Source organism: Ovis aries, chromosome 9 (assembly GCF_016772045.2).
Source record: "Ovis aries strain OAR_USU_Benz2616 breed Rambouillet chromosome 9, ARS-UI_Ramb_v3.0, whole genome shotgun sequence".
NCBI lineage: Eukaryota > Metazoa > Chordata > Mammalia > Artiodactyla > Bovidae > Ovis > Ovis aries.
In genome coordinates, this window is record NC_056062.1 from 86604130 (window position 1) to 86632080 (window position 27951).

The 27951-nt window shown below is 39.2% G+C and overlaps 1 protein-coding gene across 4 annotated transcripts in view; it reads right to left on the reverse strand.

The window, feature by feature from the left end:
* DECR1 (2,4-dienoyl-CoA reductase 1) overlaps positions 1-27951 on the reverse strand; it is a 40831-nt gene that overhangs the window by 9209 nt on the left and 3671 nt on the right. For 2 of the 4 annotated variants that reach the window (XM_004011847.4, XM_060393526.1), the window contains 4 exons: positions 17830-18032; positions 16559-16616; positions 16347-16433; positions 15245-15392 (listed from right to left, as the gene is read on the reverse strand). In XM_004011847.4, the coding sequence (XP_004011896.3) occupies positions 15245-15392; positions 16347-16433; positions 16559-16616; positions 17830-18032 (496 nt within the window). Of the gene's footprint in view, positions 1-15244; positions 15393-16346; positions 16434-16558; positions 16617-17829; positions 18033-22048; positions 22258-27736; positions 27848-27951 lie in introns of those variants that run through there. The other 2 variants (XM_060393528.1, XM_060393527.1) reach the window with 2 other exon arrangements.

Here is a 27951-nt window from a genome sequence, read left to right on the forward strand (position 1 = left end):
TACAGTAATTAACAGCTAATTAACAGTAATTAACAGTAATTCACATCAGGAAAACATTTAAAATAACGGGATCTGATTCAAAAGAGTATAACAAAAACTGAAGAATTTTTTGTAAAACCTTTACTAAAGCTAAATTAATGAAACAGCAATCTAATAAAAGTGCCTCATCTTTCTTTGCTAGTAATCTTGCTGTCATTCAGGATGGCCCAATCTTAATCAAAACTCTATACTAGGTGAGTCAATACCTAGGCTCAAATCTCAGAGGCCCTGCATAATCAGCTGGATAGAATTTCCATTAGCTATCCACCCATTTAAACAAGAATAAATCAGAACTAAAACTAAATTAGCAGGGACTTCTGCCTTCAGCACCATGGACTTGCCTTCCTCCTATAAACATAAAGAAACTGCAGAAATATGATACAACTATTTTCAGAAACTGTTTAGCAGGGAGGGAAGACAGCAATTTCTGAGAGAAGAAAAACAAATGAAATGAGCCCTAAGATCACATTTTACATAAAGGTACTACGCATATACTACAGTATGTACTCTATATATATATATACATATTATAGTGTATATTACAGTCTATATAGTATATATCCTATATATATATGTCATATAGACTGTGGCATGCTGCTGCTGCTAAGTCGCTTTAGTCGTGTCCGACTCTGTGCGACCCCATAGACAGCAGCCCACCAGGCTCCCCTGTCCCTGGGATCCTCCAGGCAAGAACACTGGAGTGGGTTGTCATTTCCTTCTCCAGTGCATGAAAGTGAAAAGTGAAAGTGAAGTCTCTTAGTTGTGTCCAACTCTTCCTGACCCCATGGACTGCAGCCCACCAGGCTCCTCCATCCATGGGATTAGCCAGGCAAGAGTACTAGAGTGAGGTGCCATTGCCTTCTCCAGACTGTGGCATAAGGAGTGGGAAAACAGTAAAATATTGCATTATCACTGTGTTTAGGAGACAGATGGGATTTGGGGAGAATAAGGAAGTTTGAATTTGTGAGGAGATCTATGTCAAAGAGAAAAGTATGTAAAGATAGAGCCTCATAAATCTGCATAGTCTATCTTTGAGTCTGGTCAGACACCAAAATGTACTTGTTAGGAATAAGAGTCCATAAAGCCAGGCAAAGAGTAGCTTCCTGGGAGTCATAAGCTGAACAATTCCCATAGTACACATAGGGCTGGGAGATAAGTTTGTTCAAGTAGGCTTGTTGAGTATTGGGGCTTTCAGTGGAAAGTTCAGAAGGGCTGTGCATCAGTAGGAGGGTGTTTGTTGTTCAGCTGCTAAGTTGTGTCCAATTCTTTGCAACCCCATGGACTACAGCACCCCAGGCTTCCCTGTCCTTTACCAACTCCTAGAGTCTGCTCAAATTCATGTCCATTGAGGCAGTGACACCATCCAACCATCTCATTCTCTGTTGCCCCCTTCTCCTGCCTGCAGTTCTTCCCACCATCAGGATCTTTTCCAATGAGTTGCCTCTTCATATCAGGTGGCCAAAGTAGGAGGATTTAATTAGCCCAAAGTAAAGTCCACTCTAGACTCACCCAAATAAAGCCTAAAAGTGAACCTGAACTAATGGACCTGATCCACAAGCTTTTAATTCAAAAGGAAATGAAAATGCATACACATATGGGGACATACCACATACATACACACACATGCACACACCTCAATGACATAAAATTTATAGCAGGCAACCAAAAATTACTACTCATGAAAAGACACAGAAACAACCAGGAAAAAAATCAGATAATAGAAAGTCTCTCAGAAATGACACAAAAGACAGAATCAGCAGATGAAGACCTTTCAGATGATATTGTACACTGGACAGCTACATGCAAAAAAAGATTAGAACGTATCCTCATATTGTATACAAAAATAAACCAAAAATGAATTAAAGGCCTAAATGTAAGACCTAAAACTATAACAGTCCTAGAAGAGAATAAGGCAGAACACTCTCTGACATAAATCATAGCAATATTTTTGTAGATCTGTTTCCTTAGACAAAAGAATAAAGGCCAAAATTAGCAAATGGGACATAATTTAACTTAAAAGCTTTTATACAACAGAGAAAACCATGAACAAAATGAAAAAAAAAAGCCTACTAAATGGGAAAAAATACTGACAAATAAGATAAGCAATAAGGGGCTAATAACCAAAATATATAAATAACACATACAACACAATATTAAATAAACCAAACAGCTCAATTAAAGAATGAGCAAAAGGCCTGAATAATCTGTTTCCAAAGAAGATATACAGACGTCCAGCAAGCATAAGAAAAATGCTCAACATTACTAATCATCAGTTCAGTTCAGTTTAGTCGCTCAGTCGTGTCCAACTCTTTGCGACCCCATGAATTGCAGCACACCAGGCCTCCCTGTCCATTACCAACTCCCAGAGTTCACTCAGACTCACGTTCATCGAGTCCGTGGTGCCATCCAGCCATCTCATCCTCTGTCGTCCCCTTCTCCTCCTGCCCCCAATCCCTCCCAACATCAGAGTCTTTTTCAGTGAGTCAACTCTTCTCATGAGGTGGCCAAAGTACTGGAGTTTCAGCTTTAGCATCATTCCTTCCAAAAGAAATCCCAGGGCTGATCTCCTTCAGAATGGACTGGTTGGATCTCCTTGCAGTCCAAGGGACTCTCAAGAGTCTTCTCCAACACCACAGTTCAAAAGCATCAATTCTTCAGTGCTCAGCTTTCTTCATAGTCCAACTCTCACATCCATTCATGACTACTGGAAAAACCATAGCCTTGATGAGATGGAGCTTAGTTGGCAAAGTAATGTCTCTACTTTTGAATATACTACCTAGGTTGGTCATAACTTTCCTTCCAAGGAGTAAGCGTCTTTTAATTTCATGGCTGCAGTCACCATCTGCAGTGATTTTGGAGCCCCAAAAAATAAAATCTGACACTGTTTCCACTGTTTCCCCATCTATTTCCTGCCTGGGGCCAGGGTAAGGAATCCTGCCTGTGACAAGGTCATGCAGAAGGAAGCCTGACAAAATGCAAGGACGTGATCAGGCTTCAGGGGTTCCCCCTGAGCATCCACACCCCCAAGACCACAGTCTGCCTGCTTTACTGTGTTATGCTTTCCACCTACTCTTCTGTCATTAACAGGGGGCTGAGCCCCCACCACCTTTTTCTGGAAAAAATTAGAGCTCTGATGGCTTTCTAGCCTGCCTGCCGGACTCATACAGCTGCGCATGTGATTGTTTGAGGCCTCTGACCGCGGGAGGCACAGGAAGCTTAAAACATCCTAGGAATGTAGGGGCTTCCGAGGAGTCAAAATCATTAGAATAGGACTGATTAAAGGTTTCATTTGTTGAGCCAATACTGCTGCCAAATTTTCATATCTTTTATTTGTAGAGATAGTTGATATATAGAAAAACAGGCAGTAGACCTGGTATTAGCAACATTAGATCTTTGAGTTAAGTACTTTTTTTGTTATAACCCACTGCACCTTTGTTCTACAGGAATGTAACTTTATTTATTACTTTGAAGGTGATGCAGAGTAAAGAAAAAACACTTCTAGGGAAAAGGAGTTTTCTGGTTGATAAACAATTATCCAGGAAGAGAGCCATAAAAATGTTAACAGGCCTCTTGGCCAGAAGATAATGTAAACCACCTGAGACTTTTTGTGTACGGGAGGGTATGCAAACAGAAAGCCTGGTCTCAATTAGGGTCAGGATTGCTGCCCCTGCATAACTCTGCATATTCCATTATTTCTTTATGTACAACTTGGGGTATATAAGCTGATTTTGAAAAATAGTTTTTGGAGTCTTGCACCGATGCTGGGCTTCCCCAAGTTGTTCTTTTCTCCCCTTTCTCGGCTGAATTCCCATCTGGAGTGTGGAGGCTCACCACGTCTACTTACTTGCCCTGGCTGCTAAGATCCACGCGAAAGGGAGCCTAAAGTGGGGCACCCTTCGATATTCAAGTGGACACTGGTGGTCTAACATAGATGGGGTAAACCTCTTGTCTTGAGGTTTTATTGGTTTTCCCCATAAACCAAGTTATTCAGCATTTTTTCTCCACCTAAATTCCCTACTATACTATTTCTTCCTAATCTAATCTTATATCTCTAAATAAATAAGTTTTCCTCGCCTATCTGTCTCCCCCTTTGAATCACCCTGGATCCACCGGGGCTGGACCCCAGCAATTTCCCATGAAGTGATGGGACCAGATGCCATGATCTTCATTTTCTGAATGTTGAGCTTTAAGCCAACTTTTTCGCTTTCCTCTTTCACTTTCATCAAGAGGCTTTTAGCTCCTCTTCACTTTCTGCCATAAAGGTGGTGTCATCTGCTTATCTGAGGTTATTGATATTTCTTCCGGCAATCTTGATTCCAGCTTGATATAAATCAAAATCACAATGAGATATCACCTCACACCTGTAAGAATGGCTATCACCAAAAGTCTACAAATAACAAATGTTGGCGAGGATGTAGAGAAAAGGAAATCCTAATATGTTGTTGATGGAACTGTAAATTGGGGCAGCCATTATTGAAAACAGTATGGAGTCCTCAAAAATTAAAAGTAGACTTACCACACGATCCAGTAATTCCATTGCTGGAAAGAAATGAATGAAGAAAAGAAATATACTAATTAGAAAAGATACCAGCACCCCAATGTTCATAGTGGCATTATTTACAATTGCCAAGATATGGATGCAATCTTAAGCATCCATCAACAGATGAATGAATAAAGAAAATGTGATTTATACATACACAATGGAATATCACTCAGCCATAAAAAAGATGAAATTGTGACATTTGCAACAAAATGGTCCAAAAGAGTATCGTGCTTAAGGAAATAAGTCAGAGAAAGGCAAACGCTATAGGTTATCGCATATATTTGGAACCTAAAATCTAAAATGTACCGTACTCTGTGCTCAGTCATGTCTGATTCTCTGCAACCCCATGGACTGACACCCACCAGGCTCCCCTGTCCATGGAATTTTCCAGGCAAGAATCCTAGAGTGGGTTGCCATTTCCCTCTCCAAAATCTAAAATAAATCTAAAACAGAAGCAGGCCCATGGATATAGAGACCAAACTAGTGGTCACCAGTGAGGCAAAAAAAGAAGGGAGTGGTGAGACAGGAATACAGGATTGAGACACAAACTGCTGTGTATAAAATAAGCGATGAGGATACACTGTAATGCACAGGAAAACACAGCCACTATTTTGTAGTAACTTTAAATGGAGTATAACCCATAAAAACATTGAATCACTATGTTATACACCTGAAGCTAACATAATATTTTAAATCAACTATCCTTCACAATTTTTTAAAAAAGATAATAGAAAAGACTTCTTCAAGACGTCAGAATAGAAGTATGTGCGCTCATCTCCTCCTGCGAGACCACCATAATCACAACTAGCTATTGCACAACCACCAACAGAAGAACAATGGAACCCACCAGAGAAAGATACTCCAAAGTATCTTCTTTGTCCAAAGACAAAGAAGAAGCTGCAGGGAGATGGTAGGAGGGGCACAATCATGATAAAATCAAATCACAATCCCACTGGATGGGCAACCCAGAAACTGGAGAAAAATAATACCAAAGAAGTTCTCCCACTGTAGTGACGGTTCTAAACCCCACGTCAGGCTTCCAACCTGGGGGTCCAACAAAGGGACTGGGAATCCCCAGGGAATCTGACCTTGAAGGCCAGTGGGATCTGATGACAAGACTTCCACAGGACTGGGAGAAATGGAGCCTCCAGTCTTGAAGGTCACAAACAAAATCTTGTGTCAACCAAGACTCAGAGGAAAGCAGCAGTAACCCCCACACCCCCAACCACAGGAGACTGAAGCAAAACTACCCACTAGTGTCGGCGGGTCTCCTGTGTAGGTGTGGGCCAGCAGAAGCTCTCTACAGGAGGCGGGGGAGAGGCAGCGGCAGCCTCAGAAGGTCCCCCTTGACGTAAACCCTCTTGAAGCTCACCAGTAACCAGACCAAGAGCCCATAGACCCAAAAGTTCAGTTCAGTCACTCAGTCGTGTCTGACTCTTTGCAACCCCATGAGTCGCAGCACGCCAGGCCTCCCTGTCCATCACCATCTCCCGGAGTTCACGCAAATTCATGTCCATCGAGTCGGTGATGCCATCCAGCCATCTCATCCTCTGTCGTCCCCTTCTCCTCCTGCCCCCAATCCCTCCCAGCACCAGAATCTTTTCCAATGAGTCAACTCTTCGCATGAGGTAGTCAAAGTACTGGAGTTTCAGCTTTAGCATCATTCCTTCCAAAGAAATTCCAGGGCTGATCTCCTTCAGAATGGACTGGTTGGATCTCCTTGCAGTCCAAGGGACTCTCAAGAGTCTTCTCCAACACCACAGTTCAAAAGCATCAATTCTTCGGCGCTCAGCCCTCTTCACAGTCCAACTCTCACATCCATACATGACCACTGGAAAAACCATAGCCTTGACTAGGCGGACCTTTGTTGGCAAAGTAATGTCTCTGCTTTTGAATATGCTATCTAGGTTGGTCTAACTTTTCTTCCAAGGAGTAAGCATCTTTTAATTTCATGGCTGCATTCACCATCTGCAGTGATTTTGGAGCCCAAAATAATAAAGTAGGACACTGTTTCCACTAATTCCCCATCTATTTCCCATGAAGTGATGGGACCAGATGCCATGATCTTCGTTTTCTGAATGTTGAGTTTTAAGCCAACTTTTTCACTGTCCTCTTTCACCTTCATCAAGAGGCTTTTTAGTTCCTCTTCACTTTCTGCCATAAGGGTGGTGTCATCTGCATATCTGAGGTTATTGATATTTCTCCCGGCAATCTTGATTCTAGCTTGTGTTTCTTCCAGCCCAGCGTTTCTCAGGATGTACTCTGCATAGAAGTTAAATAAGCAGGGTGACAGTATACAGCCTTGACATACTCCTTTTCCTATTTGGAACCAGTCTGTTGCTCCATGTCCAGTTCTAACTGTTGCTTCCTGACCTGCATATAGGTTTCTCAAGAGGAAGGTCAGGTGGTCTGGTGTTCCCATCTCTTTCAGAATTTTCCACAGCTTATTGTGATCCACACAGTCAAAGGCTTTGGCATAGGCAATAAAGCAGAAATAGATGTTTTTTCTGGAACTCTCTTGCTTTTTTGATGATGCAGCAGATGTTGGTAATTTGATCTCTGGTTCCTCTGCCTTTTCTAAAACCAGCTTGAACATCTGGAAGTTCATGGTTCATGTAGTGCTGAAGCCTGGCTTGGAGAATTTGAGCATTACTTTACTAGCATGTGAGATGAGTGCAAATGTGTGGTAGTTTGAGCATTATTTGGCATTGCCTTTCTTTGGGATTGGAATGAAAACTGACCTTTTCCAGTCCTGTGGCCACTGCTGAGTTTTCCAAATTTGCTGGCATGTTGAATGCAGCACTTTCACAGCATCATCTTTCAGGATTTGAAATAGTTCAACTGGAATGCCATCACCTCCACTAGCTTTGTTCATAGTGATGCTTTCCAAGGCCCACTTGACTTCACATCCCAGGATGTTTGGCTTTAGGTGAGTGATCACACCATCGTGATTATCTTGGTCTTGAAGATGGAGAAAAGGAAAGATATAAGCATCTGAATGCAGAGTTCCAAAGAATAGCATGAAGAGATAAGAAAGCCTTCCTCAGCAATCAATGCAAAGAAATAGAGGAAAACAACAGAATGGGAAAGACTAGAGATCTCTTCAAGGGAACATTTCAGGCAAAGATGGGCTCAAAAAAGGACAGAAATGGTATGGACCTAACAGATACCATGGGAATATTTCATGCAAAGATGGGCTCAAAAAAGGACAGAAATGGTATGGACCTAACAGAAGCAGAAGATATTAAGAAGAGGTGGCAAGAATACACAGAAGAACTGTACAAAAAAGATCTTCAAGACCAAAAAAAGAGACCTTTAGGACAACATTAAACACATCAACATTTGCATTACAGGAGTCCCAGAAGACGAGAGAGAAAAAGGATCTAAGAAAATATTTGAAGAGCTAATAGCTGAAAACTTCTCTAACATGGGAAAAGAAACAGTCAACCAAGTCCAGGAAGCACAGAAAATCCCAGGCAGGATAAACCCCAGGAGAAACACACCAAGACACATAGTAATCAAACTGACAAAAATTAAAGACAGAGATAAAATGTTAAAAGCAACAAGGGGGAAATGACAAGTAACTTACAAGGGAACTCCCATTAGGCTATCAGCTGATTTCTTAACTAAACCTGTAAATCAGAAGAGAGTGGCATGATATATTTAAACTGATGAAAGGGAAGCAACTACAATCAGGAATACTCTACCAAGCAAAACTTTCCTTTGGGTTTGACGGAGAAATCAGAAGCTTTCCAGAAAAGCAAAAGTTAAGAGAACTCAGCATCACCAAACGAACTTTACAACAAATGCTAAAGGAACTTGTCTAGGCAGAAAACAAGAGAAAGAAAATATCTACTTATAGAAAATAAACCCAAAACAAGAAAACAGTAATAGGATCATATATATTGATAATTAACTTAAATGTAAATGGATTAAATGTGTCAACCAAAAGACACAGACTGGCTGAGCCGATGAAAACATGTGCATGTATGCACTTCCACTTACCACATCACTCGGCTTGATCCCCCAAATTGTATGTAATTATTTTATATTGTTAGGTTAATCATGTTCCCATTATGGCTTGCAACAGTAATTATCTTTCATTTTTCGTCTGGCTATTGATTGTGAAAACTGATCAACATCTTTTACTACTGTGACTCTGTAACCATTACTCACTTAGTACGGTGGTATCATGACTGGTCAACAGAAAATAGAAATCTGTATCACCAAAAGTAGCATTTAATAGAAAAACCTGTAATCATTTTTAAAAATCCAGATGCATATCAGTAGTACCTTGGAATTCTTTGAAAAATACAAATGTCCAGGTGTTACTTGTTTTTTATAGGTCAGAGTTTCAGATATGTTGCTAATGAGCAGCCATGTTTAAAAACAACTGGACTCTATGAGGATCTTTTACTTTCATCCGGCTTGGTTCACATTTTCTATTTTACATTCGGTGCTCCCATTTCATTTAGTTGATGTTTTCCAGTTTCTCCACCTTCTCTTTTTTTTTCTAATGTTCTTTCTCAAGCCTTTAACAAGCATAGTAGAAAATCTTTTGTATACATATATATAAATAATATAGGGCTTCCCTGATAGCTCAGTTGGTAAAGAATCCACCTGCAATGCAGGAGACCCTGGTTCAATTCCTGGGTCGGGAAGATCCCCCTGGAGAAGGGAAAGGCTACCCACTCCAGTATTCTGGCCTGGAGAACTCCACGGATTATATAGTCCATGGGGTAGCAGAGTCAGACACAACTGAGTGACTTTTCACTTTCACATATAAATACTATGGATAATATATATATTTGAAGATTTATCAATTTTTGCCTAACTAAAAAATTTATGACATTTTGATTTCACCTGATTGACTTAGTATGAATAGAACGCTAGATTTCTAACTTTAAAAATAGATGTGCAACAAGCAACAAAGGTTTACTATGTAGCACAGGGAACAAAGTCAATATCTTATTATAACCTGTAATGGAAAATAATTTCTAAAATAATATATGTGTATATGTATAACTGAATCACACAAGAAAAGAATTCTACTTCTTGAAATTTAGTAATGTTTACCTTTTTGTCAGTTTTTCTAAATGTCTTATGGAAACCAAATAACAAATGAGTTACAAAATTTTAAATATAGCTCTGTAGGATATAAGATTAACATAAATATAAAACTATTATATTTAAATTATTAATGACATCATTCAAGACACATCTATTCTTATTTTTTCTGCAATTGAAAAAATATTCTTAGAAAAATATTAATATGTCTCACTATGATTATATATTTTTTCCTTTTCCCTTACATTTCTTCTCATCTTTGCTTTATGCATCTTTGTTTCTCTGTTGTTAGGTGTGTAATGGTTTATGATGTCTATCTCCTTTATGAATTGTACCTTTTATCACTAAAAATATCATCTTTGTTTATAAAAACAAAAGATGGAAGAAAAAAGATATTGTAAGTATTCTAAAATATTTCAAGGAAAACATGAGTATAATTAGAAATATAAAAGTAGAACCAAATAGAACTTCTAATGCTAAAAACCATCTGAAATGAAAAATCAAATAAATGGTCTTAGTTGCAGAAGAAAAGATCCACACTCTTGAAGACATCACAAATATCAAGCATGGAAAATAAAGGACAAAGAAGGGATAAAAATTGAGGGGGAAAAAAGGCAGAATACCAATAAGCTGTGGAAGTATCTAGCATGTTAACATATATATAATTGAAGTCCCAGAATAAAGGAACAGAAAAATCATTTGGAGAAATAAAGACTGCAAATGTACTATATTTGATAAAAACTACAACCTCTAGAGACCAAACAGAGAAGGCAATGGCATCCCACTCCAGTACTCTTGCCTGGACAATCCCGTGGATGGAGGAGCCTGGTAGGCTGCAGTCCATGAAGTCGCTAAGAGTTGGACACGACTGAGCGACTTCACTTTCACTTTTCACTTTCATGTATTGGAGAAGGAAATGGCAACCCACTCCAGTGTTCTTGCCTGGAGAATCCCAGGGATGGGGGAGCCTGGTAGGCTGCTGTCTATGGTGTCACACAGAGTCAGACATGACTGAAGCAACTTAGCAGCAGCAGCAGCAGCTAGAGACCAGATAACCTACTCCTTTATTGTTACTTCTGTTATTACCTAGAAAGGGTCTATGATCCTTTGGATCATAGAAAAAGCCAGAAAATTCCAAAAAACATCTACTTCTGCTTCACTGACTATGCTAACACCTTTGACTGTGGATCATGACAAACTGGAAAATTCTGAAAGAGATAGGAATACCAGACCATCTTAACTGTCTCCTGAGAAACCTGTATGTGGGGCCAGAAGCAGCAGTTAGAACAAGACATGGAACAATGGACTGGCTTGAAATTGAGAAAGGAGTACATCAAGACCATATATTGTCACCCTGCTTATTTCACCTATATGCTGGGTTCATCATGCCAAATGCTGGGCTGTATACTCACAAGCTGGAATCAAGATTGCTGGGCCAAATAGCAACAACCTCAGATAAGCAGATGATACCACTTTAATGGTAGAAAGTGAAGAGGAACTAAAGTGTTTCTTCATGAAGGTGAAACAGGAGAGTGATAAAGCTGGCTTAAAAACTCAGCTTTTAAAAAATGAAGACCATGGCATCTGGTCCCCTCGCATCATGGCAAATAGATGGGGGAAAATTGGAAACAGTGAAAGATTTTATTTTCTTGAGCTTCAAAATCACCATGGACAGTGACTGCAGCAACAAAATTAAAAGATGCTTGCTGCTTGGAATAAAAGCTATTAAAAAACCTAGACAGCATATTAAAAAGCAGAGACACTACTTTGCCAACAAAGGTCCCTATTGTCAAAGCTATGGTTTTTCCAGTAGTCATGTACAAATATAAGAGTTGGACTATAAAGAAGGCTGAGAGCCACAGAACTGATGTTTTTGAACTGTGGTGTTGGAGAAGACTCTTGAGAGTCCCTTGGACTGCAAGGAGATCAAACCAATCAATCCTAAAGGAGATCAACCTTGAATATTCATTGGAAGGACTGATGCTGAAGCTGAAGCTCCAGTACTTTGGTCACCTAATGTGAAGAGTGACTCATTGGAAAAGACCCTGATGCAGAGAAAGATTGAGGGCAAAAGCAGAAAGGGGTGACAGAGGATGAGATGGTTGGATGGTATCACTGACTCAATGGACATGACTTTGAGCAAACTCCAGGAGATAGTGAAGGACAGGGAAGCCTGGCATTCTGCAGTTAATGGGGTTGCAAAGTGTCAGACACAATTCAGTGACTGAACGACAGCAGACTAGGAGGAGATATTCTAAATACACACTATATCTCACAAAGCACTCAGCTCAGAGTCTATGAAAAATCTCTACAAATCAACAATAAAAAGGTAGAACAAAATGGAACAACAGACTGGTTCCAAATAGGAAAAGGAGTACGTCAAGGCTGTATATTGTCACCCTGCTTATTTAACTTCTATGCAGAGTACATCATGAGAAACGCTGGGCTGGAACAAGCACAAGCTGGAATCAAGATTGCCAGGAGAAATACCAATAACCTCAGATATGCAGATAACACCACCCTTATGGCAGAAAGTGAAGAAGAACTAAAGAGCTTCTTGATGAAAGTGAAAGAGGAGAGTGAAAAAGTTGGCTTAAAGCTCAACATTCAGAAAACTAAGATCATGGCATCCAGTCCCATCTGTTCAGCTCAGTTCAGTTGCTCAGTCGTGTCTGACTGACTCTTTGCAACCCCATGCAGCACTCCAGGCCTCCCTCTCCATCACCAACTCCCGGAGTTCACTCAGACTCACATCCATCGAGTCAGTGATGCCATCCAGCCATCTCGTCCTCTGTCGTACCCTTCTCCTCCTGCCCCCAATCCCTCCCAGCATCAGAGTCTTTTCCAATGAGTCAGCTCTTCGCATGAGGTGGTCAAAGTACTGGAGTTTCAGCTTCAGCATCATTCCTTCCAAAGAACACCCAGGGCTGATCTCCTTTAGGATAGACCGGTTGGATCTCCTTGCAGTCCAAGGGACTCTCAAGAGTCTTCTCCAACACCACGGTTCAAAAGCATCAATCCTTTGGCACTCAGCTTCCTTTATAGTTCAACTCTCACATACATACTTGACCACTGGAAAAACCATAGCCTTGACTAGACGGACCGGTCCCATCACTTCATGGCAAATAGATGGGGAAACAGTGTCAGACTTTATTATTTTGGGCTCCAAAATCACTGCAGATGGTGACTGCAGCCATGAAATTAAAAGATGCTTACTCCTTGGAAGGAAAGTTATGACCAACCTAGACAGCAGGATTGGGAACACGTGTACACCCATGGCGGATTCATGGTGATGTATGGCAAAACCAATACAGTATTGTAAAGTAAAATAGAGTTAAAAAAAAAAAAAGCAGACATTACTTTGCCAACAAAGGTCCATCTAGTCAAGGCTATGGTTCTTCCAGTAGTCATGTATGGATGTGAGAGTTGGACTGTAAAGAAAGCTGAGTGCAGAAGAATTGATGCTTTTGAACTGTGGTGCTGGAGAAGACTCTTGAGAGTCCCTTGGACTACAAGGAGATCCAACCAATCCATCCTAAAGGAGATCAGTCCTGGATGTTCATTGGAAGGACTGAAGCTGAAGCTGAAACTCCAATACTTTGGCCACCTCATGCGAAGAGTTGACTCATTGGAAAAGACTCCAAAGCTGGGAAAGATTGAAGGCAGGAGGAGAATGGGGTGACAGAGGATGAGATGGTTGGATGGTATCATTGACTCGATGGACATGAGTTTGAGTGAACTCCAGGAGTTGGTGATGGACAGGGAGGCCTGGCGTGCTGCAGTCCATGGGGTCACAAAGAGTAGGACACGACTGAGCGACTGAACTGAACTGAACTGAAAACTGTCAGGTTACAGCATCTATAACTGACAGGAATTTTGGCAGAAAAAAACTGGCTCCATCTTTTAAGAAGCCTGAGCTAATATAATTTTAATGAAGTCCATAGAATTTTAATTTTAATCCAATGTGATGAGTAAAAATAGATCAAAGTCTATATTACAAAGAAGACAATAATGAGAAAAGGAAGGAGAGTCAGATAGAAATCAAGAATAACAAAGACGGGCAGGGGATGAAATAAAACAGACAAGACAGGGAAATACCAAGTGATGAGAGAGACCAAGATGAAGAAATAAACAGGGAAACAAAAGAGAAGAGTTGATAGAGAGTGAGAGTGAGACAGACATATGGAGAGCAACAGAGAAATGAGTAAGAGGTATGAAGAGAGAAAACCAGACACAGTGTGGATAATTCTCAAATACACTTGAAAAAGGATACAGTAAGAAGAGATACAGAAGAGATACAAGGATCCTGGGAGAGAGAAGAGAGAGAAGTCAGCCCACATGGAAAGAGTTGACTCATTGGAAAAGACTCCAAAGCTGGGAAAGATTGAAGGCAGGAGGAGAATGGGGTGACAGAGAATGAGATGGTTGGATGGCATCACTGACTCGATGGACATGAGTCTGAGTGAACTCCAGGAGCTGGGGATGGACAGGGAGGCAACTCTTCTCTGTCTCCCCACTCATTCATCCCTCTTAAAAACTTTTTTAAAAAAAGCAAATTCCCTATCTCAATCATATTCACTTTGCTATAACAGAAATTGAAACATAGGACTTCAACTTCAATAAGAGAATGGGGAAAAGATGGAAATTGTTAGCACATGTGTAGAAAAAAAGCTAATGCCCCTCTAGAATCCTTCTGTCTGTTCCTATATCCTTTCTCAAGCTGATTTGAGAATTATCCACACTGTACAGAAGAAGAAATTGAAGTTAATGAGACAAAAGCTTTGAACCAACGGAAGGAAACTGATCAGCTCCATGCCACTCCCCTCAAGCCCCAAAGGACATCCTTCAAGTAACACAAGGATAATTTCTCCTTGTTCTGGTTCAGAATACTCTATCACCTCTCTGAGAAAATACCTGCACCCTTCAAGTCCCAACCACAGCCTGATCAGGGACAGTGTCTTATTCACCTCTGTCATTTGGGCATGCAGCACAGGGTATGGTACACAAAAGTCATCAGTAAGTGTTAAGTGAATAACTGTACACTGATTCTAGACATACTGGTTTTTCCTGTAGTCATGTATGGATGTGAGAGGTGGACTATAAAGAAAGCTGAGCGCCAAAGAATTGATGCTTTTGAACTGTGGTGTTGGAGAAGGCTCCTGAGAGTCCCTTGGACTGCAAGGAGATCCAACCAGTTCATCCTAAAGGAAATCAGTCCTGAACGTTCATTGGAAGGACTGATGCTGAAGCTGAAACTCCAATACTCTGGCTACCTGAGGCGAAGAACTGACTCACTGGAAAAGACCCTGATGCTGGGAGGGATTGGAGGCAGGAGGAGAAGGGGATGACCGAGGATGAGATGACTGGATGGCATCACTGACTTGATGAACGTGAGGCTGAGAGTTGGTGATGAACAGGGAGGCCTGGCGTGCTGTGGTTCATGGGGTCGCAAAGAGTTGGACACGACTGAGCGACTGAACTGAATTGAACTGACTATACAAGTACAGACATTGCATCACTGAGTATCCCAGGGCTTAGCACAGAACCTGTACACAGTAGGGAGCCAATTAATATGTGAAGAATAAATACACATACCTTTCTGTGCTTTGATTAGTTCCTTCCCAATTGCTAGAGTCACAAAGGCTGTGCCGTTCAGAACTATGTCAGTTATTGTCTTCCAAGCATTAGGAGACAGTCTTTCGGAGGGAGAAATAAAATTCCCTGCTGCATTGTTTATCACAATCTAATAAGTGAATAAGGCAAGTTATAGAAACTTAGATGAGGAAGAATATTTTTCCTAAAAGGCTTTTATTTCTGAAACTTATCCAAATAATATAGTAAATCTAAAGTTCATAGTCTGTTATGAACCAATACCATGAGATTTGGTTCAGTTTTACCTTCTGTGAGCCTTTGAAAATTTCCTATTATTGTTTACCAAATTTTGGAATTCTAATCCCTGTCTCAAAATTAGGGTAGAGTCTATTACTAAAAATATACATATCGATTAAGCATGTCTAGGATGTGATTATTTATTTCAAGGAATCTCAATTAAAGTGCCTTTAATTTCTGGTATCATTTTGGCTTAATTTAGCTAATGAAATTCTTGGTTGATGACCTGCTTCTTCAATAACAATAAAAATTCCCTTAGTTCTACAGTAGACATTGATTTGTCCAAAAATATTTTTAACATAGAAAAGTGCTATCTTTGAGACTACTGGAGAAATGGCTTCTTTCCAATATGTGAACCAAACAAAAGCAAAACATCCATGTATATCTCAAGTCTTATAAGGAGAAATCTGGAGCTATTTTGTAGGTTTCCTTGTTTGTATTATTTTCCTCCATGGACAGAGATAATCCAAAATTATAAAGAAAAGCAAAGAGCATGAATCATTTAAACTAAATATTGTGCTCTTGGATAGCTTACTCTTATTTATTTATTCTTATTAAATAAAGTGAAATAAAGTTTGTTCTATATGATTATAAATGTATTTTTAAAGTATTCCTGAAAGGAAATAGTATAGCAGTCTACCTACTCTACTCCCTGGCAAAAAGAGCTGGCTTTTTGCTAGCAAAGGAAAACAGGGGCTTCTTAACACAGCACTTGCTCAGCATCAATATTTTATTTCATTAATACACCTTGGTAGGTGCTATCAACATCAAACACCTCATACTGTCGCCTCATCACCATCACACTTACATCAGGATGTCCAAAGACTTTGATCGTTTCTGACACAGCATTTTGTACCATGTCAGGGTCCCTCACATCACACTGAATTGCATGGACCTGCAAAACAACAAAAAGAAAAAAAGAATTTTACATTTTTTCAGACTTCTTAATCCATAAGCATGAGTTACTTACTTAAGCATGTTATAATTCCTAAATCTGATTTAAATAACTTTTTAATGTACCTTATTTCCAGTTTGAGAAGATATCTGCTCTGCAGTTGCTTTCAAAACATCAATTTTTCTAGAAATAAACACATGGTACTTTGCATGAGTTCTGAAATAATTTCATGTTATAATTTTCTTTTTAATTTCATACATTAAAAAAGAATTTACAGCTTAAAAACATGTATTTTGAGGACAATAGAAAAGCTAAATCTATAAACAAGTTAGTTTGAGTGCATTTATTTTCCAGAAGTTAAATTTAAGCAATTTTCATATATCTGACATTAATTGATAGAATTACTTTTAAGCCAGTTAAATTTTAAATTATTTCCTTAATTATATTCTTTTCTATGTGTTTGCTTGCCCAGGCATGCTTTAGAAGGAAAATACATTCCTGGAATGATGTAAGCTTAGGTTAAACTATTTTTTAAAAATCTGTGTTATATATAAAATCTGTGTTACCAGATTTTATACCAAATTGATGGGTTTGGACAATCTAGATGTATTCAGAATCTTACACTCTTCAGAAAAACACACACACACAAAAGCAATGTAAATCACCTAGCATTACAAAGAAAATAATATATTAACACACTTGAAAACATTTGCAACATAAAAAAAATGTTCTGGCCAATTTGCATTAAAAGAAACATCTGAAAGAAAGTCCTTTGGGCCCTTATAAATTACATAGTGACTTATCATTCAGACTATTACTTATCCTATCTAAAAATTTTACAGTATTCCAAACTGAAAGAAGGGATAGATTTTTTGGCCAGTCTCTAAACCTCTAACTTGAATAGCTATAAGATACCAGGACATGCCTAAGTAAATTCTTTCCACAAGGCCTCCCCCCTCCTATATTCATCACAATAGATGTTTTGAAATATTTGCCCATCTTATAGGAAATGGAAGCATTCTATCCATTATCCTGGTGCAAGGTTAACTATCTACTGAATCAGTAATTATAATCACTGATACTGAAAACAAAGGAGCCTCAATACAGTACTTTATTACTTCATACACAGAAAAAATTTTGTTACTGAATTTGTGTATGTTATTGAATTTAAGTATATTATCAGTTCCATCATCAATCATTACTTCTATCATCACAAATAATAACTGACTTTTTCCAAGGAAAAGTTATTATTATTATTTTTAAATAATCTAAAGACTATTTCATAGAGATTAAGATGCAAATCAAACAAATCTGGCAAAAAAGTGTTTTCAACGTTGTAGCACAGACTTATTCCATCAATAGACTCTTGCCAGGCAACGTACTAAGACTCACTTACCGGCTGGCTATCACACACTGTGCACCCAGGCTGGACAGATAAGTTGTCATTCCTTTTCCAAGGCCAGTGCCTCCCCCGGTAATAAATGCTACTTTTCCTTGAAAACTATTGGGTGGTAGCATCACTTTTGGAAAAGGTGGAAAGAATTTAGACTGCAAAGCTTCATTGTTTTGATATAATATTTTTGTTCCATAACTGAAAAACTAATAGAAGAAAAATGAATTGAAATATGCATACTTGTATCCCCATAAAAGATATGAGTTTTTAAACTTATTCTTTAATATTAGTCAAATTCTTGGATTCACACAAACACTGTAAACAGGTTAGCACTATATTTAATCAATTTTTATACTTTTTCTGTTGGAATGTTAAGTAACACAGTAGAATGGTTTAAAGCATGGGCTTTGGAGCTAGACTACACAGGAGAGAACTTTCTCCCTAGTCATACAATCTTCAGTAAGTTATTTAATCTCTATTTGCCTCAATTTCTTCTGCAGTTGGAAATAATGACAGAACCTTCCTCACAGGTCATTATAAGGGTTTCATGAGACAATATAAACAATAAACTTAGAAAATTGGATAGCACATAGAAAACACTCTATAAATGCTGGCATTGTTAGTTTCTGTGTTTAGCTTAAATTTAACTTTAAAAAAGCTTAAAGCATGTTTGTCTTTTAACAAGAACAACTTGGAAGAAAATCACATTCCATCTTTTGACTCACTTAAGAACATTATAAAAGTCCTTTATAAGGTTTATCAAATCAAATGCCTCTTCTCATGTTGTCTTCGAATAATAAATTTAGAACGGGGAAAAATAATTAAATGTTATAATTAAAATGGGGGAAACAATAAAACCATTTTCAACTAAAAAAGTATTTGGACTGCCTATCTTGTACTTTACTGCTTACCTTCATATTACTTATCTAAAACACTGCCATTCTCTCATTTTTAATTATGAAAACAAACTTTTAAGTGTTAAACACAGTAACAAATAAAGAGCTAACAATATTCATTAGGTGTTTACCACGTATCAGGATTAAAAACTAATTGTCACCACCCCATGAAATAGGTATTAATTTTACCCCATTGTACAGGAGGGGCCCAGAGGAGTTAAATATGTTGCCCAAGTTGCAAAACCAAGATCATAAAACCTTGCATGTTGTCTCTCTATATTCACTGAGATCCTACTGAGTTTAATGATCATACTATTCGGGTATCTGATATTCCCCATCAGGTCATGGCTGTAAGATTAAAACTTCAGAATACATAATTTCCCACTAGAGCATTCTTATACAGTAAATGGGCTGTCATTATTTGCCTTAAGATATCTAGAAATTTACTGTAAGGAAATAGAAATGTAGTCAATAGCTTAGGATAAGGCTATTCACAAGTAGAAATTGAACAAGAAAATGCTTATAATATGATGTAAAAAAAAGAGAGAGAGAAAATATACAGGATGTCCTGAACTATAAATAAAAATACATGCTTAGAAAAATGACTAGAAGGAAATAACAGTAAGTAGTGGATTCAATATTTGCCAAGTGCCAGGTCTACTTAGGACTTTCTACAACCCTATAAGGTAAACTGTATTGTTCCAATAGAATGGGAAAGACTAGAGATCTCTTCAAGAAAATTGCAGATATCAAAGGTACATTTCATGGATGATCATGATAAAGGACAGAAACAGCAGGGACCTAACAGAAGCAGAAGAGATTAAGAAGTGTAAAGAATACAGAAAAAAGAATTATACTAAAAAGGTCTTAATGACCCAGATAACTATGATGGTGTGGTCATTCACCTAGAGTCATACATCCTAGAATGTGAAGTCAAGTTGGCCTTATCCTAAAAGATGATGCAGTTACAGTGCTGCATTCAGTATGTCAGCGAACTTGGAAAACTCAGCAGTAGCCACACAGCTGGAAAAGGTCAGTTCTCACTGCAATCCCAAAGAAGGGCAATGCCAAAGAATGTTCAAACTATTGTACAATTTCACATGTTAGTAAGGTTAAGGTCAAAATCCTTCAAGCTAGGCGTCAGCAGTACGTGAACCAAGAACTTCCAGATGTACAAGCTGGTTTAGAAAGGCAGAAGAACCAGAGATCAAATTGACAATATTTGCTGGATTATGGAGAAAGCAAGGGAATTCCAGAAAAACATCTACTTCTGCTTCATTGACTATGCCAAAGGACGGACTGGATCACAACAAACTGTAGAAAATTCTTAAAGAGATGGGAATACCAACTATCTTACCTAACCCATGAGAAAACTGTATGCGGGTCAAGAAGCTATAGTTAGAACTGGGCATGAAACAACTGACTGGTTCATGGAGTTCTCTGCTGGTTCAATGCAGAAAGGAGTATGACAAGGCTGTATATTGTCACTCTACTTATTTAAATCTATGCAGAGTACATCATGAGAAATGCCAGGCTGGATGAATCACAAGCTGCAATCAAGATCTCCAGGAGAAATAACAACAATCTGAGATATGCAGACCATAACACTCTAAAAAGAGGAACTAAAGAGCCTCTTGATAAGGGTGAAAGAGGAGAGTGAAAAAGCTGGCTTGAAACTCAACATTCAAAAAACTAAGATCATGGCATCCAGTCCCACCACTTCACGGCAAATACAAGGAGAAAAAGTGGACGCAATGACAGATTTTATTTTCTTGGGCTCCAAAATCACCAGAGATAGTGACTGCAGCCATGAAATGAAAAGTCACTTGCTCCTTAGAATGGAAGTTATGCCAAACCTAGACAGTGTATTAAAAAGCAGAGACATTACTTTGCTGACAAAGGTTCATATAGTCAAAGCTACGGTTTTTCCAGTAGTCATGTATGAATGTGACAGTTGGACCATAAAGAAAGCTGAGAGTCAAAGAACTGATGTTTTTGAATTGTGGTCCTAGAGAAGGCTCTTGAGAATCTCTTGGACTGCAAGGAGATCAAATTAGTCAATCCTAAAGGAGATCAACCATGAATATTTGTTGGAAGGACTGATACTTAAGCTGAAGCTCCAATACTTTGGCCACCTGATGTACAGAGATTGGAAAAGATGTTGATCCTGGGAAGGACTGAAGGCAAAAGGAGATGTGGGCAACCGAGGATGAGATGGTTAGATAGCATCACCAACTCAATGGCCATGAATTTGAGCAAATTTCAAGGGATAATTGAGGACAGAGAAGCTTGGCATGCTGCAGTTCATGGGGTCACAAAGAGTTGGAGACCACTTAGGGGCCAAAAACAATAACAACACTGTTACTCCAATTTTATAGATGAGAAAACTGAAGGACACAGGTAGGTCAAGTAACTAACCTTTAGAGGCAAATAATGAAAGTCGTAAAGATTCAAATCTAAGATCTGACTTCATTCATTACCTTTCAGTCATTATGTATGACTAGGTGAAGGGATAATAGAAGATTCTTTGTTCTTTTTGTTAGGTTGGTTGATTTTGAGTAATTTCAAATTTTATTCAATAAATATTAATATGATTTGATTTTTAAACCAGGGGGGAAAAGTTACTGAAGTATAAAATTTGAAAATGTGTATAAATGATAAAGAAAAATTTGCAGATCTGGCCATCTTCCAAGCTGGTCATTATATTCCCTTTAGTTTCATGTTGACAAAGCCTTGAAGGACTTCTTATCTCTCCTTGTTATTCTCTGGACTTCTTATCTCTCCTTGTTATTCTCTGGAACTCTGCATCCTTTGCCTCTCGCTTCTCTTTTTTTCTCAGCTATTTGTTAAGGCCTCCTCAGACAACCACTTTGCCCTCTTGCATTTCTTTTTCTTGGGGATGGTTTTGGTCATCACCTCCTGTACAATGTTACAAACCTCTGTCCATAGTTCTTCAGCCACTCTGTCTACCAGATCTAGTCCCCTGAATCTATTCGTCACCTCCACTGTATAATCATAAGCAATTTGAATGTCCTAATGGCTTTCCCTACTTTCTTCAAATTGAGTCTGAATTTTACAATAAGGAGCTGATGATCTGAGCCACAGTCAGCTCCAGGTCTTGTTTTGCTGACTCTATAGAGCTTCTCCATTTTGGCTATAAAGAATATAATCAACCTGATTTCGGTATTGACCATCTGGTGATGTCTATGTGAAGAGTCTTCTCTTGTGTCATTGGAAAAGGGTGTTTACTATGACAAGTGTGTTTTCTTGGCAAAACTCTGTTAGCCTATGCCCTGCTTCATTTTGTACTCCAAGGCCAAACTTGCCTGTTACTCCAGGTATCTCTTTACTTTTTTCTATCTTTTTCTACTTTTGTATCCCAGTCCCCTATGATGAAAAGGACTTTTTTTTTTTTTTTTTTTTGGTGTTAGTTCCAGGAGATCTTGTAGGTCTTCAAAGAACCATTCAACTTCAGCTTCTTCAGCATTAGTGGTTGGGGCATAGACTTGGATTACTGTGATGTTGAATGGTTTGCCTTGGAAACAAACAGAGATCATTCTGTCATTTTTGAGACTGCATTCAAGTACTGCATTTTGAACTCTTTTGTTGACTATGATGGCTACTCCATTCCAAGATTCTTGCCCATAGTAGTAGATATAATGGTCACCTGAATTAAATTCTCCCATTCCAGTCCATTTTGTTCACTGATTCCTAAAATACTGATGTTCACTCTTGCCATCTCCTATTTGACCACATCCAGTTTACCTTGATTAGCATGCATGCACACAAAAGATGGAGTAAGGTAACACCTGAGTCTGAGTTGACTCAACACTGCCCACAACAGGTCCAGAGGCCTTGCTACAAATATTGGATGACTTTCTGAGCAGGGAGATAGACTGAAGAAAACTGTGTGGAGAGGAAAATGGAGGAATCACAAGGATATTCTTCATACTGCCACTGTCTCTGTATTTTTCTCTTTTTTCTCATATGTTCTTATGTTGTCCTTTCTTTACTATTCCCTTAACTTTCACTTTTCAACCTACTTTTTCCAGTTTTAAAACATCTTATTTTTTAAAAAATTCATTTCAGTTTTTCCCTGTTTTTAGGGTACTATGTAGTTATATTGCATTTTCCCCCATGGTTTCATTTTGCATTTTTGCTAGTCATGTTTTCACTATACACTTTCACTTAGGGGCTTGTTTATTGGCTTGATTGCTCTCTTCTGTTTTGACTCTAGTTTTTATCCTTTTCTCTGTTTTCTCTCTTTTTATAAGTGTGTGTGTGAGTTTCTTTGGGTGTTATTGGCTACTGAGTGTTGCTTTCACCATTAGTCTTGGAATTTTGTCTTTGTCTGGAGAAGGAAATGGCAGTGCACTCCAGTATTCTTGCCTGGAAAATCCCATGGACGGTGGAACCTGGTAGGCTGTAGTCCATGGGGTCACAAAGAGTCGGACACGACTGAGCAATTTCACTTTCACTTTTTCACTTTGTCTTTTGTGCTGCATGGCCTATGAAGTCTTGCTGCTACCATTAGGGGTCAAGCCTGAGCCCCCTAGGTGGGAGACCCGAGTCTAGGACTTGGGACCACCAGAGAACTCCCAGCTTCATGGAACATTAATTGATGAGAGCTCTCCCAAAGGCCTCCCATCTCAACACTAAGACCAAGCCCACCGAAAAGCCAGCAAGTTCCAGTGTCATGCCAGCACTCTAGCAAAACAGGAACACAACTTTGTTCATTAGCAGAAAGGCTGCCCAAAGCCTCACCAAGGCACAGACACCCAAAAACACATGACTGGAAACGGCACTACCCTTCAGAGAGACAAGATCCAGCTCCATGCACCAGAACACAGACACACATTCCCCCAGCCAACAGACTTTCACAAGGCACTGGTCCAACTCCACCCATGAGGGGTAGACTTCACAACTGAGATGAACTATGACCTACCACCAGGCAGAAAGGAGACTCCAAACTCAGTAAGTTAAATAAAATGACAGAGAGACATGCAGCAGATTTAAGGGCCATGGTAAAAAAAAAAAAACAACAACAACAACAACAACAGAAAAACGAGGCCAAATGAGGAGGAAATAAACAGCTTACCTGAAAAAGAATTCAGAGTAATGAAAGTAAAGATGATCCAAAATCTTGGAAATAAAATGAAAGCACAGATAAATAGATTGGAGGCATGGATCAAGCAGATACAAGAAAAAGTTAACGAGGACCTAGAAAAATTAAAGAATAGACAATCAGCAATGAACAACACAATAACTGAGATGAAAAATGCACTAGCAGGAACCAACAGCAGAATACAGTCAGAGGCAGAAGAACAGACAAGTGAACCAGAAAGCAGAATGGTAAAAATAGGTGAAGCGAAGCAGAATAAAGGGAAAAGAATAAAAAGAAACAAAGAAATCTCAGAGACATCTGGGACAACATTAAGTGGACCAACATTCGAGTTATAGGGGTCCCAGAAGAAGAAGAAGAAGAAAGAAAAGAAAAGGCATGAAAAAAATATTTAGATTAGAGTTGAAAACTTCCCTAACATTGGAAAGGAACTAGCGTACCAAGACCAGGAAGCCCAGGCAGTCCATACAGGTTAAACCCAAGACACATATTAATCGAACTAACGAAAATTAAATACAAAGAACAAGTATTAAAAGCAGCAAGGGAGAAGCAACAAATAACTTACAAGGGGATCCTCCTAAGGCTAACAGTTGATTTTTCAACAGAAACTCTGCGGGCTAGAAGGGAATGGGAGGCTATACTTAAAGTGATAAAAGGGAAAAAACCCCACAACCAAGACTACTCTTTTTAGCAAAGATCTCATTCAGATTTGAAGGAGAAAGCAAAAGCTTTACAGCCAAGCCAAAGTTAAGAAAATATAGCACCACCAAACCAACGTTAACAACAACTGCTCAAGGAACTTTTCTAGACAGGAAATACAAGAGAAAGAAAAAGTCTACAAAAACAAATAACACAATACAGTAAGTGGTAATAGGATCATGGACGTGCATGCCCAGTCACTTCAGTCATGCCTGACTCTTCGCAACCCTGTGGACTGTAGCCTGCCAGGCTTCTCTATCTGTGGGATTCTCCAGGCAAGAATACTGGAGTGGGTACCCCATGCCCTCCTACAGGAGATCCTCCCAACCCAGGGACCAAACCCATGTCTCCTGCATCTCTTGCTCTGCAGGCAGATTCTTTACTGCTCATTCACCAGGGGAGCACAGACATAACAATAATTATCTTAAATGTAAATGGACTAAATGCTCCAACCAAAAGACACAGACTGGCTAAATGGATACAAAAAACAAGACCCCTATATATGCTATCTACAAGAGATCCACATTAGACCTAAGCACAAATACAGACTGAAAGCAAAGGGCTAGAAAAAGATATTTCATGCAAACAGAAATCAAAAGAAAGCAGGTGCAGCAACACTCGTATCATAAAATAGATTCATGTTGATGTATGGCAGAAACCAACACAATACAGTAGAGCCATTATCCTGCAATTAAAAATAAATAATTCTTTAAATGTCAATTTGGTGAAGACCAAACAATCTTATTTTTCAAGAAACTTTGAAAAGTTCACACTTTTGCATTTCTAAAGGAATTCATATAGCGCATGAACAGAGTAAGCCTGCGATAACTACTTTGCAATTTATTTTATCCAGTTGCTAGAAGGCATAAGTTTGTGACATGCATGGATTCTTTTCAGTGCCCAGACCCTACTGTCACTTCCGCATAACTGACATGGTTCATAGTGTCTGGGAATATAAGGAGCAGACAGGACATTATTCCCTGCAGAATAAAAAGATCATCTCACCTGCTAATGCCAATAGTGTCAGTATACTACAAACTTTAACAAAATTGAAGAGCCCAAATTCTACCCATTCCATTCTTGCCACTGCTGCTGCTGCTAAGTCACTTCAGTCGTGCTCAACTCTGTGTGACCCCATAGACGGCAGCCCAGCAGGCTCCCCCGTCCCTGGGATTCTCCAGGCAAGAACACTGGAGTGGGTTGCCATTTCCTTCTCTAGTGCATGAAAGTGAAAAGTGAAAGTGAAGTCGCTCAGTCGTGTCCGACTCTTTGTGACCCCATGGACTGCAGCCTACCAGGCTCCCCAGTCCATGGGATTTTCCAGGCAAGAGTACTGGAGTGGGGTGCCATCGCCTTCTCCGATTCTTGCCACAGGCTTTATTAAACTCAAACTCCACACCTGTGTGGTTTGCTTGAGCACCTCTACCTGCTCCTTCACTTAAACCAGGCACTGCACAGAGGACTCTGATATTCTAAGCTTCTGCAGAACACAGATCTCATTGCCACAGCAACATGAAGGTAAGGCTAAGCAAATATAAAAGAAAGTTAGCTGACTCCAAGCTTCAGTGGCTAGGCTGAATTATGTGGTTGTTACCAGTAACAAAACAAAACTTACATTTTTGAGTGATGTACGTTTCATAGCAATGAACATCAGTCCTTGAAAAAGTAGTTGCTCTATGTTACAGGGTGTACTTGCTAATTTTTATTACAGTTCTTATCTGTATGCAATTAGATGTAGACTAAATAGATGCTTCACCAAAACTATGCAATCAAGGAAGATGAAATCAAAGAGATAAATTAATAGGCAATTTGAAATTTTCAAGTGGAGTTTTCACTCTTGCTTGCCTCTCATTCAAGTCATCTCCTCTTGGTCCCTATCACATTAGCCAAAACTAATATGACTAACTTTTTTGAACCAAGAAATAGAAACCCTGTGCTTGAAAGAGATTTGTTTTGATTTGGGAATTTGCTTCTGCGAAAAAGTACTAGAGACAAATATGATATTATAATTAGGTATACTGTTAACTCATTTTGTTTTTAGCAAGTTTTTACTGAGCATATGCTATGCCCAAGACACTCTTCCAACCAACGGCAATATAGTGGTGAGCAAAACAGATACGATATTCCACCCACAGAGAGATTATCTTTGGGATGAGGGCAGATGAATTAAGTGAAATATATAGTACAGTAAAAGCTAATGTGTTGCTGTGAGGGAAAATAAGGCATAGAATATGGGTAGAGTGTTGCTATTTTAAATAGAGTGGTCAGCAAAGGTCTCACTGAGGTGACATCTGAACAAAGACCCAAGGGGAGTGAGGGGATGAGTCATGTGGTTCTTTCAGGCAGAGGAAAAGCTAAAGGCAAAGCCCCTGAGAAGGAAGCCTACCGAGCACATGAGGAGTCAGAGGGCCAGCATGGCTGAGGAAGACGGAGGAAGCAGAAAGAAGGACGGAGGCGAAGTCAGTGAGGCATAGAGGCCGGGATCACAAAGGCTGAGTCAGCCACGACATGGACTGACATTCTTACTCAAGTTGTGTGGGAAACTCTCCAAAGTTTTGAGCACAGGACTGTCATGATCTGCCTTAGGTTTGTAGAGACTTGTTCTGGTTACTAAATTGAGAAGAAAAGGTAGCAGGCAAAATTGAAAGCAGGGAGAGTAGGTATAATGTTTTGTAGCAGGCCAGACAAGAGATGATGACCTTGACTGAACACCACCATAGAAGGAGTGTGAAGTTGGCAAATAAAATTACTTGCGGGTGAGAAGGTCCCAGAAAAAGAAGATGCAGTGAATTACTATTTCCTCTTGCCTTAAAGTCCAACCTCAGCACACCTTGACCTATATCACTAAAAGAAGACAAAGAGGTCTCTCTCTTTAATCAAGGCTATTTGGTGGACCGAAACTTTTCCACTTCTCTCACCTTCATCTCAGTATCTGAAGCTACTTTGTGCAATCCCTTTGTGTTTTAGAAAGAATAAGATTTAACGGTAAACTAGAAGGAAATGGAGACGAGTCAGACAAAAGTCATTAGTCTGGGTGAGAAATAATGAGGACAGCAGAAATCAAGGCAAGACAATACTTTCCACACGTTTAACACGTTGGTTAGCCTGAACTCAGAAGCCAGCCAACTGGAAATGGTAAGCAAGAAGGGGAGAGCTGAGGATGACAGAGTTTAAATAGTATAAATAGCAGTACCTAAATGACTCGGTTGATCTGAGAAGACTCAAGTTGGAGAATTGAAAATAATCAGTTCTATATCAGAAATGTTTCACCTGGAATGCCTGTGGAATATTCAGCTGGAGATATCTAATCTGGAGTTAAAAATATAATTTTAAAGCATAAGTAAAATAAATCAGGGCTAAAGGTGAATGGCAACATCATTTCACAAATTGTGAAAGCCTACAGTTCTA